Genomic DNA, 18979 nt, shown 5'->3' with positions numbered 1-18979 from the left:
TCTTTTCAATCTGGGCAAATTCAATTGGGTCTTTCAAGAATCCAGCAATCATATTTTTTCAGCGCTAAAGCAAATGTAGCAACTTACGGTTCTGGTGTGTAGAGAGGATCTGAGCCATGACGTATGTACTGAGTACAGTGAAAAACTCTATATGCTAAGCCAGCTAAAAAATCTCGGGGAGATAGGTATCCAGCAACTGGTCTCACTGTGAAGCCAGACCTTTCTGAAAGTGAAGGAGATAACAAAAGACATTATTATATTTCCCTATATCCATTTCTGAGGACAGGTAAGGATTTATAGTTAATTATTCTACCAGAAGCACAACACAGAGAGTATATTGATTGAAGATCACCACACATCATTTTCACCTATTATATACAAGAACTACTTTGCATCGCTAGCATATGTTTAATGGAAACAGTGTGAGGTATTTCAAAGTTTGTTTTGATACATTTGTCTAGAGAAGATGGTAAGATACCCTAAGTGATGTTCTCAAATCACCAAGTATCTGGTTTTCATGTCTAGGACCAAACAGGAGAAAAGTTTCCAAAACAGATGACTTCCGTAACATACATTAATAACTAACAGAACAGAATAGGATTAAATAAAATCTGTCCTCACTTTTACAGATAAAATACTGTTTGTGATACTAAAATATCGACTTTCACAGTTGAGGTCCTCATTTATTTAACAAAGTGTTCCTTTGTCAGATTAGTCCCAGTGGGGAATTATTTCAGGATCAGTGACTTGGAAAAGGACATTTCTCTCCCAAATTAATTCTTTACTCTTTCCAAGTGTTTACAGGAGAATGTTTCAAGTTTTTCTTCAACAGACACTACCATTGTTGTATGTAGTCTGAAAACATATTTCTGAAAGAAGTGTAGGTTTTGAGTTTCTAGTTACGAAGAAAGAATCTGTACAATTTGGCATCATTCCTTACAGACCACAACACAATAGATTAGAGATCCAGAAGGACACAACCAAATTCGAAGACTGATGAGTCAGTTTATTAGTAAATGCAGGTGTTTCATAAACAAGAGTTATGGATAAAGCAGAGACTGTGAAAAGTAAGCCCTTCGTTACAAATTTTGTATTTCTCTTAGTTAAAAATTTTCCATGCACATTTGGGACAAAACACTTTGCTATTTTTTCTCATAACACTTAACATTTTTTTCCAAACAGCTGTCTTTATAATATTTCAGTTCCTGAGTTCCAGAAGCTCCTGAGCAAGAGGATTAAGGAACAAGTATATGTATCTGAAAGGACCCCTGAGGAGAAGAGAAAATCTTAACTGAAGTCTTTGGCACCTTTTCCTCTAGAGTTAAAAACTGCAGGTTCACATCTGTCGCTTCTCCTTCCATATGGGATACATTTCCCTTACAGATGAAAAAGAAGGATATTTTCAAATTTAAACATGTACTATCCTGACCCTTTAAAAAATAACATGAAAGAGAAGTACCAGATTACCTATAGAGTCCCACTGAGTTTTTTCAACATACAAATATAACGAATAGCTTCATGAGGTCTTGGGCACTCAGGAAAGCCTCATATTCATCAGGATGTACAACAATGTGCCAAACCTGCTCTCCTCTTTAAATTTGGTTATGTTGGCATTTTATTCCCTCTTTTACCTGCCTGGATATTTGGAGGATGCCCACTGTGGTTATCAGAACACCCACCCTGTGGCAATGAGAAGAGCAGAGCTAACTCTGCTCTTTCTTTTCATCATACTGAAGGACTTTTCTCCCAGTGCAAGCTAACAACACGTGATATGTGTTCAGCTGTTTAATTCCTCTCAGATTCATACCTGCAGGTACATATATACAACTGTCTTGATTTAACAAACTCTCTGCCATGGAGAATGTCAAAAACATAATGATACTTCAGACGAAACCAAAGTCCACTGACAAAGCTGGGAGTCTCCATTCAATGTGCTTTGTATTTTGTACTAACAGAAAAGAGTGTTTTCATGAAACTGTATCTATTGACAAACCAAACATGAATCTTACCTTTAAGAAAAATGGAAACATCTTCCAACTGAGGCACATTATCCTCTCTGTATCCACAGTACTTGGTCAGCAGAGGAAAGTTTTTCAAATATTCACGACAAGCATGGGTGGGATAGAGTTTACTGAGTTCCCTAAATACCACCCCCCATGTTTTAATTTCTTCAGCAGTGTACTCCACTCTGGGAATGGGTTGACCGCTGTAAAAAGTAAAATAATACAAAATACATTTCAATACAACCAGATTCTAGATGATGGCAAAATTTCTGTGAAAAGTATTATTTAAATAAATAAAGGCAGACAGAGACTACTAGAACTATTAGACATTATTTTTTTCTTAGAATTACTTCTTGATGTTATGTTGTACCTATTAAATTAATTTCTTAAGAACTGTATTTCTTACTAAGCAATGAGATTATTTCTTAATCTTTGTACATATCATAGTAGAAGGATGGATTTCTTATATGTCATGTTCCTATACCAGAGTAATATTTCTCTGTTTATTGCCACTGATGCCTTTGCAAGTGGTTAGCTGAAGATCCTGATTCAGTCTAACTGGTAGCTTCAGTAAGACCACCAGCAGACTGAATGCTCTATGCATTCTTTAAAATACATAACATTCACACGGCATCATTATCTAGCATTTTACAAAGTGAAGATTAGGCAATTACATAGATGCTTAGAAATGTGTGGATCCAATTAAAATATGTATTTTTATTGTTTAGACTGTTGCTTACATGTGCAGATATGTTTGGAACCCCAAATTCATGCAGGACTACATCATGAGGAAGCTCACCTCAGAGCCAAGAGTCTAGCCTACATGAAATTAAGCTTCTAAATACATGTCTCTCTTTTTTCCTTCTGCACTGTTCCTCTGCCTCCTCCCCCTTACACAAATGCACAGAAATTGCAAAGCCGGAGCCTTCCAGGGTACCTACTAATCTATCTCTGACAACCAAGATTTGCCTTGAGTGGTTACAGCTAATTCAAAACTGACTGACAGTGTGAAGAGTATGAAGGGCTCCTTCCAATTTGCACTGCCTTGTATTTAGCTGTAAGGAATTTCCCATGCCATGGTCATGGGCCATCATCTCACGTTATGAATTCCCCCTAGAAACTTTATAATCTTTCTCTGGATTTAATGTTCACAATCTATAGTACGTAATCTGTACAATCTGCCTTCTCCTCAGGTATTCTCTTTTCCTGTACTGTAACGAAGTACAGACTGACAAAGGAATTCACAGGATCCCCTTCCACCCCATCAGTCCCTATCTCCAACTCCCTTGCCACAGGGCTGCCAACATGGGCATTCCCAGCCCAGTGCTGCAGCTTCCCCAGCATTGCAGACAGCAGCTGAACAGGCGTATGAGGCACGGGGAATCTCACTGCAGCAGGAGAATTGCAGCGCTCAGCTTTTGCTGGGGGTTGGCTCTCCACCTCGGCTGTTGCCAGGTTCATAATCCTGCCTCCACCATACAAGGTAGCAAGGAATGAGCTCATGTCACATGTGATTGCTGCTATGCAGTCCCTACAAGCATAAGAGAAGAGCATCCACCCTACATACATTGTGGTTGTCCCCTCATCTTTATTGAAAACTTACTATTTAATCACCTTGCCTTGTTCTATATCGAAGTATTTTGATCCATGGCAATCATCTGTCAGTCAAAGGCCACTTTGTATGAGGTACTCATACTTCTAAAGGACTCACTGAACATCCAATACATCCGCTAGTTCCCCTTCAGCCACTCTTTTGCAGCCATGACAAGAAACGCATTTCTCATCAACAGAAGCTCCATTGGGTTCGTGCCCATTCTGTGGTAGGAGTCAGTCCTTCAGGTCTGGTATCTGTCTTCACCTTTACACTTTATCAGCTTGAAGCTGCCTGCCAGCTCACAGAAAGCATAACACAGCTATTCTAAATTGTACCGTACATGACAGGTACGAGGAGGTTGCTAATCCATCCACCTGGGGTTACCAAAATACTGTGCAGTAGCCTCCTCCCTCTTCCTTAGACCTGACCTCTACTACGGATACTGCCAGTATGGGTCAGCACTCCTCCAGCAAAGTTGAAGAAATCTGTGCACCAGCGGAAAAACTCAGGTTTCTATTTAGCCTGTCACTAAGAAAGTATAAACACAATCAAGGATCTGAAGCTTGTTCACTGCTCACTAAAAGGTTTCTAACTTAGTTATCATTTCAATTAATTCATTAGTACTGAAATAAGGTTCACTGAACATTAATTCCTTAACAGGATTTATGCCTAGAAGAGCTGATCATATTTCCAGCTGACCATGATACTGCTTTTTTTACTGAGAGGATCAAGGCAGCCAGACTTGAGGGACGACCTATACCTTTCTCGCCCAGCTCTTCAAATCTCATTTTTCTCACCCTCTTACTTCAACAAGCAAGACCCACCTTGCACTCAAACTTTTCCATAAATCACGGGAATGGCCAGCCTGCATAGCCAGTTTTCTTGTGGCTGAGAAAGACGACTCTACAAGCTAACCTATCCTGAATGTTTATTTCCTCTTATTAAAATAAGGTCTTTCAATTTTGCCATGGTGATGAGCTATCAACTCACATTATGAATTCTCTCTTAGACCTCGTATTTTTCCTCCAGTTTTAATTTTCTCAGCACTTTCGCAATTCCTGATCAGTCTCAAAGGATTAATTAGCAAGAGTAACACATTTTCACTATCTTTAGGATAGAAACTAAGTGAAGAAGGGAGGAATATTTTTTTTGGTCCATTTATTTCATACAGCTGATCTTCACTCCTGTGCTCTATTAACACGTCTTTCCCTTTAACACCCAGCACCAGCAAATATCTGCTCCTCCAAGTTCATTTCTTAGTCTTTTTCTCTCTCTCCCCACACAGAAGCCTCTTTATGTTCAACCAAAGCAGAACATCTACCACTACAGAACAGCAGCAATTCATAAAGGAAATGCTGATCCGGGATTTTCAATTCAACGGGGTTTTTTTACAGAACCAATTCCTTGCAGCAATTTTTTGCAGCCAAATCTCTTTGTTATTTTTTTAAGGAAACAAGTGTGGGGTATTTTTACACTGGAAAATGAAAAGTAGAAATACATCAAGCCTCAATAAATTGTTAGGAAAGTAACTTACCTGGAAGACACAGAGAGGTTCAAAACAATGCTCTGAATTTATCCCTAAGGGAAGCTGACCTTACAACACAGATGTTCTTTTTGTATAAATAAGTAAACAGCCATTACACTATAGAAGAGGGTGTGGTGAGACTGCAACATAGTGTCGTGAGACCTAAATTAATTCTGAGCTCCCCAGCATGGGTAGCAGGAACAGCTTAGCTGTACAAGCACAGCGTCCTCCCTGAGCTGATTTACCTTTCCTCAGTGTGGCTTAGGCTGCACTGCAGGATGGTGAGGGTAAATGTCTCCCTAGGCTGTCTCTACAGACATACCCAGAGAGAGACTGACTGTACAGCCCAGTAGATATGGCACACCCCTGGGTTTCAGATAACCACTGCAGCAGACCTGAGGAGTATGAATGAGATTTTGCCACATCTCAGGCAACTGCCCTAATCACTGGCCTCCCAGCCATTTCGTGGTCCCTTGCTAAAAATACTTCAAGCATCTTGTTTTCCCTCTGCTGATAATAAGAGTTTGAAATCTTTTAAAGGTTCAAAAAGATCAATGGGATGAAGGAGTACTTCTGAGCAGTTTTGCTGAAGTACAAGATCTGGCCCCCACATAACCTCTGTTTGGGTTGTTTGATTTTTCTAATGTGCCTGCAGAAATGGTTCTCAAGTCTTCAAAATCTAAAGAAGGAAAAGATTTTTCCTTTCCTTTATCTGTTTTTCTGGGAATATGCAGGATTACTCTACGTGATTTTTGTGAAAAGACGTTTCTCACTGGTTTCAGGGCAAAAAAAACAAAACGCCTTTGTAGCAGAAGACCAACCACTACTTAGTGAGCCAGCTACATGATCTTTCCAGCACTTAGGCAGCTGAGAGGGAGAAAGGAAGAAGATATTTCCAGCAACTTAGCAGCTTTGAAATACATGGCACTACTGCTACCGTCATGGGTGAATGGAGAACTATACGATCTACTGAAAGAGTTCTAGGAGCACACACAGTCTGCCCTCATTCACGGGTACCTGCTTGACATTTCACACTGCAATAAATACTAGGCAAGAAGAACTAACTCTACAGCAAGCATTAAACTGAAAAAAGATAATAAATCAATCAGCTGTAAATAAACAAACAAAAAACTGTCTCAATTTACATTTGAAAGCTGGCTAAACTTGGGATTTACCTGGTCAGACTAGGAAGCTTCTCCACCTACCAGCACCCTGCGCCCAGCAGGCAGCAGCTCAGTGTGCTGGATGAATGTCATGAGCAGCCAGCTAAACAAATGCCACCATGGACAGAAAAAAGGGGAACCAACACTAGCACTTACGCATTTATTAGATTGGTAATAGCTTAACGACAGGACAAAAAGTAAAGGAGACAGGACAAAAGTAAAGGAGAAATATAATCATGATTATGTGGTCACAGAGCAGAGTTAACCCCCCTTTTCCCCCTGCCTTCTGCAGCCCGTATACTAGCCTTTTATTAAAAACAAAAAAACAGAACTGAAAAACCTTCAAAAATCCATTTTTGAATTGCTTCCTGACAGGAGGAGCCTTCTATGAAGGGAGAAAAAATTGATGTGTTTTATATTCTTTAAACAACATAGGTAGAAATCTCAAAGGAGAAAAATGAAAAACCTGAAGAAGTGCAGTAAAATGGAAAAGAACATGAAATTAGTATGTTCTTTCCCTTGAGAATGAAGGCCTAGGCCTGTTGCAAATAAAACCTAGAGTATGATTAGAATTAGTTGAGTGCTTCTGTGACAAGAAAATTGCAACACAGTAGCTATGTGAAGGTAGCACAGAAAGTTTCCTAACTTCCAGGGACAGTAGCAAATTGAAAATACTGACTTGACACAGGAGGGAAAAAAAAAAAATAATCAAAATGAGAAAACATATGCCGTGTATTTGTGCACAGACACCAGCTCCACTAACTACAGAGAAATCCACTGACTGAATTCTGAGAAGTTTAGAGCTGTGTTGGCAAAATTGATAAATATCATTTTGCAGCGTCCAGTATAGTAAGCGCATGAAAAAAAAATAATAATTTTGTTTTTAGTGAGCTCGTCCAGCTACACAGGGATGCTAGATACATGCGATTCAGCAGTGCATCAGTTTGTCATTAAGACATGCAAGCATTTGTAGAAGAGTTCCTTAAGTTTAAGCAGCTATGAATAAAATGTTGAAGAGATAGTGCTTACCTTTCAAATGCTTTACTTGCCTGTACTTGTCTGTACTGAAAATGTAATGGGATTTCAAACATCAGGTTTGTCATTTATAGCCTACACTAAACTAGTCACAGTTTAAAGGATGACTTTGTCTACTGTTAAACTTCATCCTACAGAATTAAGCAGAGCATGAATTCTAACTGGTCAGCAGCATGGGGAAGAATTATGCCAGTACTTACTATTTATAGCTCATGGCAACATCCACAAAGTACTTTCTTCTCTGTCGATAGACATTGTCTTTAAATCCCTTAAGCAAAGAAGAAGAGAGTAATTTACAATCAGGACAGAAAATTAGCTGTAAGAATTATAAAATAAATCATTAAAGTGCTTATTTGGTACCTAATTATATTGTATTTTGATTAACACTATCTACTGGACTGCAAGAGAAAATAAGGATTTCTTCACTTTTTTCCCCACCAAAGTCCCACAGGAGTTTTTTCAAGACAGGTTTGTGCACAGGTACACTCATTCATCCAAGATGCTGAAAAAGGGACACTTTTTCCTTGTCATTTCATCTCACTCAGGTTTTCCTTAATCTGAATGGAGATATACATGCAGGCACAAAGCAGAATAATTGACCTATCCTTAATACATCTTTCTTCACTAGAAGAATCAAGTGCCCAGAGTTCATATGCAACTCATTTTGAAGATGCTATTTCAGCAAGTTGCCATCTTAACCAATGCATTAGAGACTGAACCATCAGCCTCAAGCAGCAAATATGCATATTGCTCCAATTTGAATTACAGAAGAAGGGCTCATGGGCTACAGTAGGCTCATACCTTTTGCATATTAAGTGCAAAAGAGCTGTATAACACACACACACACCAGCCAGTTTAAGCTATTCAAAACTAAAATGAGATCTCTTCTATACCTATAAAAGATGTAGACACTTCAGATTTTGGACTACAAAAAGAGTTATCTATTTTCAAGGCAGGACTGCCAACCTCTTGAAGATGAAAAAGGGTAAAGAGTTATCCAAGTTCCCCAGTTAGTAGCCCAGAAAGTGCATTTAAGTTTCCCCTAGTCAGAACTGAAAAGTAAAATGCATTTTTCCTTACTGCTCACATACACAAACACAGATCACTGAAGAGAATGAAAAGATGAGGCTGTTTGATTTGAAATATTTGTATGAGCTTCCAGAAAACTCAGAAGGCATTTTAGTGCCCCATAACCAAAGCTGCACTGCTGGGGCAGAGTCCAGGAGGACTGCAGAAATCCCTCAAGCCTCCACTCCTACACAGAAAAGTTTTTTGACTGGCAAAAAGCTGTAATCTGGGGGAGTCTCCTTATCTGCTTAATCTCTTTTGATGAAAGCATTTTGTTACTCAGCTGCAGACTGTTCAAGAGCCAAAAGGGTATGGAAGACAGCACAGGGGATTTAAAACCCTGTCACGTGTAGTGAAACTGAGACTGAAACCATTAGCCATTACGGAGTGGGTTAGGGCTATGCTGCTGAAGCGGTGCTGTGCTGGTTCTGTAATAGGGTAATTCTCTTTGGTCCTCTGGCACCTACACGCCACCACTAAGGAACAGGGCAGGCACCAGAAGTGGCCTTTGAAAGCAGAGTCACAGATTTTACAGTTTTTTTGCCCCCCATCTCTTACACCTAGCATGCTGCATAGGCTAACAAATGGTGTGTAAATTATGTTTATAAGAGTTCCCCCAACTGTAAAATATATATTCATAAAATGCAAATGTCTTCCTTCATTGTCTGTAAAACTGAAGGCAAATTTTCAGCAGAGCACTCAAGTATTTAATGAAGGCACCAGCTCAAAACATAAAACAGTATCAAATGGCCCGTCACAGTCGTCGACTCAAGGCTAGAATGAGCTGCCACTAAGGCCTCTGTTTGAACCAAATTACTGTTAATGGTTGAAGGTAATCAACAGATTTTTCCATTCCAAGAAAATGTGAGGTAAATCCTAGTTTGTCATCAAGAAGTACATGGCAGAAACCAGGATCCAGGAACACGCTCCCCAGCTGCGGGCTCACCGTGTGGGAAGGGCTCACACATGGTAGAGATGGCTGGGAACCAAGTGAGGTGATGATGCTTATCATGGCTGATAACACGTGCAGGTGACACCAGGCACAGGAAAGTGGGGCTGCCGGGGGACATCGCGATGATGTCCGTTTGCTTATGTGCACAGGCGTGAGCGTCTGTGCCTGAGTCCATGGCACGGCCACTGTAGGAGCTATGGAGCAGACAGGACAGAAGGCAGAGGTCTGAGTGCCATTTCTGCACTGACATAGAGCCCCAAACCCAGGGCCACCAGGAGTACCTGCCTCTCCTCAGCCAAGGCAGTCACCAGGGAGGAGCCTGCACAGGCACTGTATTATCACGGTATAGCACAGATTTATCACTAGAGAGTCCCCTACAAAACTGATCTTTCTGCTGTCACTTACAATCTCTTTGGGGCCATTTTTCTCCACCTTGGACAATACCAACAAAAATGTGTGAGACAAAAACCAAAGGAGACTATCGCCTACAGCTACAGTTTAATCTGATTCTACTACAAGACAACCTTATGGTCAGATATCTTAGTTCATTATCTACTCCCTTTCAGCTGGAAGTTTCCTACAATACCAGTTTAATCCAGCCTGTTTTACTTTGGAGTAGGAATAAATACAACTAGCTACCACCAGTATCTTTCATCCAAGTGGTCCAAAAGTAGAAACTTGGATTTATAACAAGTGAAAATGTTGTAACACAAATGCTTGCCATCATCTGCCATCTAGAGACCCAGAAGTTAAGCATTTATGGACATCAGCCAAAAGAAATAAAACAATAACAAACCTATTATTTTGCCTTTTGCACTAAGCATTTGGCACTACTGCAGATACAGCTTGTGTGAAATGTCTCCTGTCACCAAAGTCAGGAAACAATGTGAGACACCTTCCCATCTGCTGCATTCATGCAGAAACAGGAACATGTTGCTCTGATTTATTTTGCAATTATATCTTGAGTGCCCAAGGAAGTCTTCCTTCATAATTCTTTCTTCTCTGACACCTAGGTTAATATCATTTCTTACCTAAGAGCTGTAACAGAACCGAAGGTCACGTTGATCTAAACTCTTCAGAGTCTGAAGATTTCTATCAACCAGTTAATTAAAAAAATAAGTAAATGAAAGCAGTACAAAAGGGGACATAGTTGTTCAAGAGTGAATAAGTTTTCTGGAGGACCTCTTTTTTGGGTGTCCTACTACAGAAAAGGAAAATTAATTCACTGAAACCACTGAAGAGAACTAAATCCCCATCTTCTGAAAACCATATGCTGAAAAAAGTACTCAGAATCGGCAGTCAACAGGCTTTTCATTTGACTGGGAAATAACCTGAACAAATTATCTACAATACAATTTTATGTTACACTTACAGGGTGATCTGCATCCAGCTCAGATCCATACATCAAAACTCTCTGTGAGCATTTATCTAATTCAGATATCTTCCTGGGGAACCAAGGGACACAGTCGAGATCTGTAGAAGATAGAATGTGAGTTTAATGTACTGGAGTGTAAGACTATGGAGATAGCTGTGCAAAATGTTTGTCAGTGTCTAAGCCAAGTTATACAAAAAGCAGCCTTGCCTTCTTCATCAGTCCAGATGTTTTCTGGTGGATTGAGAGATACAATATTAGTTTGAAACTTGAGCAACTGGATTAGTTCATTAAATTCTTTCTTACTGCAGTCACAGTCCACAAAAATTTCCACCTCCGAGTTCCTTCTCTTCGATTTTCGTGATTCAATATGAACCATACTCACATGTTTCTCCTGTGGAAAGAGGAAATAGTGTATGAAATGCAGACATACCAGCTAGAAGAGGAATATCGATGGCATTGTTCCTCAGGAAAGTTTTTCCCAGTTATTAAAAGGTGTTTTCTTTGAAATTACTCACTTTGGACCTACATAACTGGTTAGTGATGCTTAATAAATAATAAAGACAAAAAAATCTGTATACTGAATGTAAAAATAGTACTATTGTGTTTAATGAACAAAGTTAACTAATGATTCAATTTTACCTAACAAGGCAATCTTTTATAAAGGACAATACTACTATATCACTTTTAAAAATAAAAAAATTGTAATGCAATTGCATATTTACCTTTGTTAAATATGAAATGCAATTTTATTAGGCAATATGCATAATAATACCGTTAATTTAACTGAATTTGAGTGTGTTTACTTAGATGCTATTAAATGTGTACTACTTCAGCATCTCTCATGAACACAAGGGAGAAAATATTTTTTAAGGATAACTGTATATCAGTCCTCATCTATCTTTCTTGCAGCGATTATGAATTACCTGAAGTGGTAATAGTAATAAAATTAAAATCTAATTCAATTTATTCTCTATTATAACATCCCCATCAAAACTAAACACAAGCGTGTAAATAGTTCTAGCATTAAAATTTTCCTATGGGGTATATCTCCCACCACAACTACTGGTCTGCCAAGGGTGTCATACAATGACAGACAACCATAATGTGTTATGGCTGACCTGATCTGGTGTTGTGTTAGCCTTGCTTCAAAACAGGAGGTTGGACTAGATGATTACTTTCAACCAATATTTCTATTGACTCTCTGATTTTTCCTTTTTTTGCCAGACACAAACTACCTGTTACTTTTCACAACTATCTTTTCACTTACTCAATGAAGCCAGTAAAATATTTTTTGACTTCCAAATGAGGAGAACTCTGCACTTGTACTTCCACCTCCCTGCTGTATTTTGCAGAAACGCCCATTTCAGGTGAAGGTCCCCTCTGGTACAGCCAACCAACAGTCTCTGCTTTTATACCACTGGATATATGTACATAATTCTTTAACTAGCATGCTCCATAAGGTATGTATATGGTGCTATCTCCTTAGCTAACCCATTCACATAACAAATTCACAGAAGGGAAACCCTCCACCTGCTGGGGGTTTTGATTCTGCTATTTGTAAACTGGCAGATTACAATGCTGAGCAGAATCATTTTGAAGATCTACTCCTGAATAACACAGGCCACAGGACTCCCCTGCATGTTTTCAGCTGACACAGAGATACCTGTTTTAGGCATTCTCTTGGGAAGTCAGACAAGTGGCTTTGATCTACCCTAGGTTGAGAAGGGAACAAAACCCTGCGCTCCCCCTCACAATACTCAAATCGCTAAGTGACTCTGTGAATGGGGGTGATATCTCTGCAACATCTTCCAGCCATGTTTTAAGAGACCAGAGTGAGTTAGTTATACTATAGAGCCCATAGTTAGTTATGTACATAGAGAGCCCATTCCCAGGAAGGGGGAGTTGATATGTAAATCCAGGATTTCAGGTATGAACCCATTCAAGCATTTAAGCCAGAGCTGCAGTTAGACACTTAACCTCTGGAGAGAAGCTGCATTAAAAACATGATTCCTGCAATTCCTATCAGCTTTCTGTTCCTGAACCCGGGTTCCTGGCAGCCTCTCTCCCGGGGGTCTAACTCACCTCCTTTTCCTTGGCTGGGGAATCTACGTATCTACATCAGCCTTGGGAATCTGCTCCCAGAGCCAGCTCCTGTGAATTAGGATTGGTAATGCCCAGTACTCCCACACTTACGCCCCTCTGATGGTTTGGCCTTAGAAGCAGACCCTAAGCCACCTCCTAACTTTCTCTTCACTGCACTGCACAGGCTGAATAACCTAACAATTTTATCATACTGCTTTGCTTTAACTATCCTCAGACATGCCTCCAAGCCCTCTTCAATTTACTAATAAGGCAAGCAGACTACCTGAAGTACTAGCAGTCTGACTGAAAACCACTGATTGTGTGGGGTTCTATATGGGAACCAATACTTCACAATTTATGTTCTAGTTAGACACATAAAGCCCTGACCCTGCAAGCACTTGAAGATGCATTTAGCTTTATGACCAAACATTGTCCTGCAGCAAGGCTGCCACCACCACCTGACTGTATGTAATTTAGATTCTCAACTGCTCTCTGAAAGTGCCTCCTTTCATTGTGGCCTGCACAGATAACTTCAAATCTAATTTACGGTGTTGAGAGTCACGCATCAGAAATCTAAAGCGAATGGTGTGAACATCAGAATCACTGTTAAACTTTATTCCAGAAAACCCTTCACGAGCCCAAAATGCGTTGTTGAATGGTCCATAAAATTTTAAGTGACTTTTATTCAATTCTGCAGAGTGTAACTGCACTCTATTCCTTCCGCCATGCTCCATTAGATTTATACCAACAAACAACCCGACCTCAGTAGCCTTCCTCAGTCCAGTCAGCATAATGATTTGTAAGCTTTACCTGGAAGAGTCGGAGAGCTTTCACCAATCCACCAACTTCATTCTTCAAGGAAAACACCACAGCTGTCTTTCCACCTTCAGAGACAGATTCACCTTTCCCATTTCCTTTACTCCCTTTCTTTTCCTCATTTTTCCCAGAACTCGATCTGTTTAGCTACAAATGGATAAAGAACAGCAACATTTCAGGTGCAAATGGGCATTTCCCAAAATTAAGTCTTTTTAGACAAAGAGAAATTTTTGTTAAAAAATAGCTAAATTGAACTCATCCAGACTTTAAAAGGTTACTTTAAAAGGTAATGCATTTACTTGAAACCAGTACCACAGGTCAAAAGCTGCTGTTAGAGATGACTGCATAAGAGGCCAATCCATAAAAAAAGCATAACGAAAAGCTTATAAATGTTTGGGATAGAAATATTAGGGCAATGCTATCATTAGTAATAAACATGAAGCAAATGGAGATGGTCTGAATTACTGCAAAGCTTGCAGTGATGCTATTCTAATGTGAATATTGCAGCAAAATTGCACTGCAAAATTGGACTGATGCTACTCTAACCTGTTACCAGTCAATTTACGATGATTTATACTGGTCTGTATTTTTGTATTAACCATTCAATTTAAAACATAAACTTCATGTTCTCTGTTGTAGTACAGTTACTGTTGTCATGTAATGTCATTTTTCCTGAGAAAACAAAACCTCTGTTGATTATACAAACAAGCACAGAAATACAAGCTTAGACTGTACCTCCCATAGACGATGAGCTGGCTGAGGAACTCAAAATAAATACAGAAAATCACACCATCCTTAACCACTCCTACGTTCTTCTCTCAACTTGGGGGTCAAAGACTGCTTTAAGACAAATTTCAGCCAGCATTTTAAAAAAAAATTTATTTTATCAACTTAAATCTTGTTGAGATGCCAACAGTACAGCCTTGACAGATACTTTTTCTAAGATTGACCATGATTTTAAAAAAACAGCCTGCATTTTCCAATACCCAGGTTGTGACTCCTGCAGAAATTAAATCTCCAGTGAGATGCTAACTGTTTTTTTATCATCCATTATAGTCACTAAAAGTATGTGAAATAGAAATTAAGAATCCTATACAACTATTCCACGTGCATTAAATTGTCCTTTGGTAAACTGTAAAGCAGCTTACGGGAAATAACCCGAAAATTAATGCAGTTTTTAAACAGGTCTCATAACACTTGATGAAAGCCAAGTTAGATCTCTGTTCTTATTTTTTCCTTACAGGTAGGTTATCCCACTCGCATAATGTGTGTGGACCTGCAACGATGGACTTGAGCAAAGGGTGTCCCTGTGCTTCTAAAAGATTTTACAAGATTTTATAAAGTGCCTCATGACCCAGCAAAAAAATTAGTAAACTTCAACCTGATTCCTTTTCAAAATGGATTATATAAAATGGTTTTCTTAAAAATTGGTATCGCTGACAGTGACAACGTATTTCCATCACATTCATCTAAATGCACCCACATGTTTCATGTCAAACTCGTTTACTTTTTTACCCAAACCTAGTCCACTCTGAAATATCTCCCTCTATTGAATAGAGGGCCCACAGTTCTCAAGTCAACTCCCACTGGATCTTCTGAGATATTTTTTTTTAATGTACAAGAATGCACTGAATTAAAAAGAGGGCTAGTTAAAATGCATAATCTTACAAAAAAACACTCTTTAAACGGCACAGGTTAAACCAGCCACACTTAAACTAGTTACTGGACATGCTAAAAAGTCTCTGTGGTCTTTTCTTATCATTTATTGGACTACACAGAAACAATATAGAAAAGCAATTATGTTTGTAGAATGATATATGAAGGGTTTCTAACATGTTTATTTTTTAGTAATTGAGCTTATATGATTCCGCTCAGTAGGAAGTTTGCTCAGGGGTAGTTTAGGAGAAGGTCACTTTTGTTTAACTTGAATAATATTTGGGATTTGGCTGAGTCCTTTTCACCTACATCAAGTACACAACCTCCGCATGAAATTACAAAGATGCTGGTTTTATAGCATCTGTGATTTTTCACTGTATGCTGCTTTCTGGAAGCTATGTACCTAGGATCATGTAGTCAACTGAGCGTCTGAGAATCTCAATACCATCAATCCCTCTTGGGGGACCTTCACTTGGGACCTTCCAAGACTGTCACAGGTTCCCTAATACTCTCAAGCGAGCATTAGCTGAAGTGATAACTGAAAGCCTCTCTCAAGTATCCGAAAACTAGATTAGCTAGTTGTTATGAGCCCAGCAGAAGAGGCTGTGATATTGCAGGAACTCATATCTTATCAGTCATCATCATTAGTACACTTCATAATTAAATAATGACTAGTAGATCAACTTTCCTAATGAAAATGAATTATCTGGAGCAAACGCAAATACTCAGGAATGAAAGTGATCTATAGCAGAACGCAGTGAAGAAAGTAACTCAAATATAAAGACAGTAAAACAAGTTTATCCCATTTAATTCAATAATTCAAATAGAATTTGAAGTACATACAAACAGGGATATTGCGCATTTTACTATAAAGACAATAGGCCAGCTCACAACTGGTACAAACTGGTGCATTCTGTTGGTTCTACTCAAGTAATCTGATTTTTCATGCGTTGCAGAGCTGTCATAAAATTTTACAGGTGGTAAAGCCTTTATAATCCTAAATATTTCACAAATTCAGAGCAGATTACATTATCAGTCCCTATCAACGTTCTTTATTCTTTTTAAAGTAAACCTATTCAATGCATTTACCTGTAAGCATGCAGAAGTTTATCCCGTGCTTGAAATCACCCAAGCACCTGTTGCACCTGTATCATCATCTTACAGAGAACTGTTCCTACCTCCTGACAGGGTTTTCAACAGGGAAACTGCACATCCTCTATACGATGCTGCCGGACATTCTCGTGCCCCTGCTAGTGGGCAGAAGGCGGGAGACCTCAAAGCCAGCCGCTCAGCAATGAAAGTACCATAGGCACCAACGCAGTGTAAATGCATGCGATTTGCGTAATGCCAAAAATGTTTTACATACCGTGCTGTGAGGTTTCCAAGTGCCTTGAAAAGGCAGATTCTGCTGACACAGCACTGGTGCACACAGTCAGCAGGACTAATCACAGGCTTTCAAAATTCAAGCACTTAAACCCACCCGAACTGGACCCCAGTACTTTTACATTATTCCAATAGCAATACGGTTAATTCCTGTAGTAAGGCTTGTATTTCTAATGAAACTTTTACTATTATTTAAAGAGACTTTTAAGGCAGCGTTTTGAATGAGGACCCATCAGACCGCCACGTAAGTTTCCTCGGCCCCTCGAACTGCTGAACAACCATTCATTCACTTGGCCTTACTTAGCTAAAAGGAAGGGGGACGGCTCCCGGGCACCGCGCCCCCGGCCGGGCCCGCTGAACCCGACCCGCCCCGCGGCTGCCCCTCCTGCCGCCGCCGGGGCTGGGCCCGCCCGAGAAGCCCCGCTCCCAGCCCCGCCACTTACGGTGAAGCTGCCGACGGCGGGGCGCTCCTCCGGCAGGGCCGAGTCCAGCGAGAAGCCCCTCCGCGCCCAGTACTTACTGGAGAACATCATCATGGCGGGCTGCATGGGGCCGGGCGGGCGGGGGGCAGCGCCGCGCTCTGCCCGCCTCGCCCCGCGGCGGCTCCTTTTATACGCCCCCGCGGAGACTGATGGAAACCCGATTAAGGGAGACCCGTCTCCGGGTGACGAGAGCCGCCGGCAGATGAACGCCCACGGCCTCCGCTTACCTCAGCCGCCGCCGCGCACCGCCGGGGCGGGACGGGGAGCGGTGTCGCCTCCGGGCGCTGCCCAGCGGCCCGGCAGGAGCCCCCCGGGGCCAGGAGGGCTGCGGGGGAGCAGTGCCGACCGCAAGCCCGGAGGCACCCACTGCGGGGCGGCTCCCCCCGCCTACCCTGGGGGAAGGCAACGCCTTCACCTTCCCCTCACACCGCTGCCCGCCTCGGCCCCGCTGTGGGGCACAGGCCTGCGCGGCCGCCTGCCTGGGGCAGGGAAACGCTGCTTTGAACCCGACAGGCCTGCCCTCTCCCCGCATCGTGGGCAGCAGGGCACGCTGCCAGAGGCCGCCGGGGCCCTGGGGAGACATATGGCCAGCAGTGCCAGGAGAGGGCCCAGGGCGGACACGGGGACAAGATGCCAAAGAAAAGCAGGGGCTGAGTTTCTACACAGAGAAGTTGTGCTGAGATTTTGATGTGAGAAACTCTCTGATGTAGAAACTCATCTCTCCCCCCTTTATAGAGTACTGCTTTGAAAAACACAGGCTACTGAAACAGAGGTACGAAGGGATAGGAATAGTATCTTGTAATGCAAGACTTAACATACCTTATATATTGCAGGGCGATTGGTGACATGGAAAGAGTACTTCCACTGAGAGAGAATGCTTAACCAGAGAAAGCTTCTCAGTCAAGATAGCAATGGCTGTGGTTTCTACCTGAGCTGTGTAAGGGCCAGACTCTGAGCATAAGACTCTCTTCTAACCACAACATCAATAAAGCAATTAATCACCTATGAAGGTAAAACAATCCCATACAGATCCTTTTATATTTACATCTATATGACAACTTCACTTGTCTCTGAAATACTTGTGTCTCTGGGGTAAAGACTTAGATATTTTTTTAAGAATTTGTTTACTACTTAATTTCAGACTACTATTAGCTCAGAAATTTTAAGTGAGCAGAAGGCAACTGCTGAAACAATAACCTGACTGCAGTCTTAAAGGACTGTCTCAGTCTCTCAAATAGACTTGTGAAATTGTTTTAGGACTTGTAATTTCTCTTCCACTAACGTTCTGAGGTTAAACACTCATTTTGTTGCTTACCATTGCCACTTGCTCTCCTTATAGTTTTCCTCCCTGCTTCTCCCATTTTCCAAAACTTTTCCATGACTTACTTGGAACAAATAGGTTACCTTACGGAGTGTAGGACTGAACAGCACATCTGGATTGGGAGCCCTGTTTCAGTAAGTTTCCTTCAAATACATACACGTTTTTCTCTATTCCAACACACCAGGCAGGGGAAACGGTCACCACTTCCCCTTGAAAAGCACCATTGGTGCCTTGCCCTGCAGCCTCCCCAAACAAGGGCAACCTAGCTGAATGTGACAGCTGGCATCACTTGGCCTTAACTCGGTATACACACAGATCACACAGATTGAGAAGAAAAAGTTAAATCCAGATTCACTGAAGCTGTGACACTGAGCAGGGAGATCCACCGAAGCTGAAACACCAAGCAGGGAGCTGCACAAAGCAAGCAGCAGGAGGTATCACTCAGTACTAAGCTTCATGTCACATCTGAGTTCAGCTGCAGACTGCCTCCACAACCTCACTGCCTTTAGCCTTGCTAGACTCAG

At 41.0% G+C, this 18979-nt stretch overlaps 1 protein-coding gene across 1 annotated transcript in view; it reads right to left on the bottom strand.

The window, feature by feature from the left end:
- Nucleotides 1–17200, bottom strand: part of TPH2 (tryptophan hydroxylase 2) — a 49938-nt gene extending 32738 nt beyond the window's left edge. The window contains exons 1-7 of the mRNA XM_059816738.1: nt 17096–17200; nt 13608–13760; nt 10923–11106; nt 10713–10813; nt 7521–7588; nt 2010–2206; nt 88–223 (exon numbers count right to left, since the gene is read on the bottom strand). Coding sequence (XP_059672721.1) covers nt 88–223; nt 2010–2206; nt 7521–7588; nt 10713–10813; nt 10923–11106; nt 13608–13760; nt 17096–17200 — 944 coding nt within the window. The remainder of the gene's footprint in view (nt 1–87; nt 224–2009; nt 2207–7520; nt 7589–10712; nt 10814–10922; nt 11107–13607; nt 13761–17095) is intronic.
- Between the last annotated feature and the right edge of the window lie 1779 nt (nt 17201–18979).

Source organism: Gavia stellata, chromosome 4 (genome assembly GCF_030936135.1).
Source record: "Gavia stellata isolate bGavSte3 chromosome 4, bGavSte3.hap2, whole genome shotgun sequence".
Taxonomy (NCBI): Eukaryota; Metazoa; Chordata; class Aves; order Gaviiformes; family Gaviidae; genus Gavia; species Gavia stellata.
Note: the sequence above shows the minus strand (reverse complement) of the source record. Positions and strands in the feature narration are given on the sequence as shown.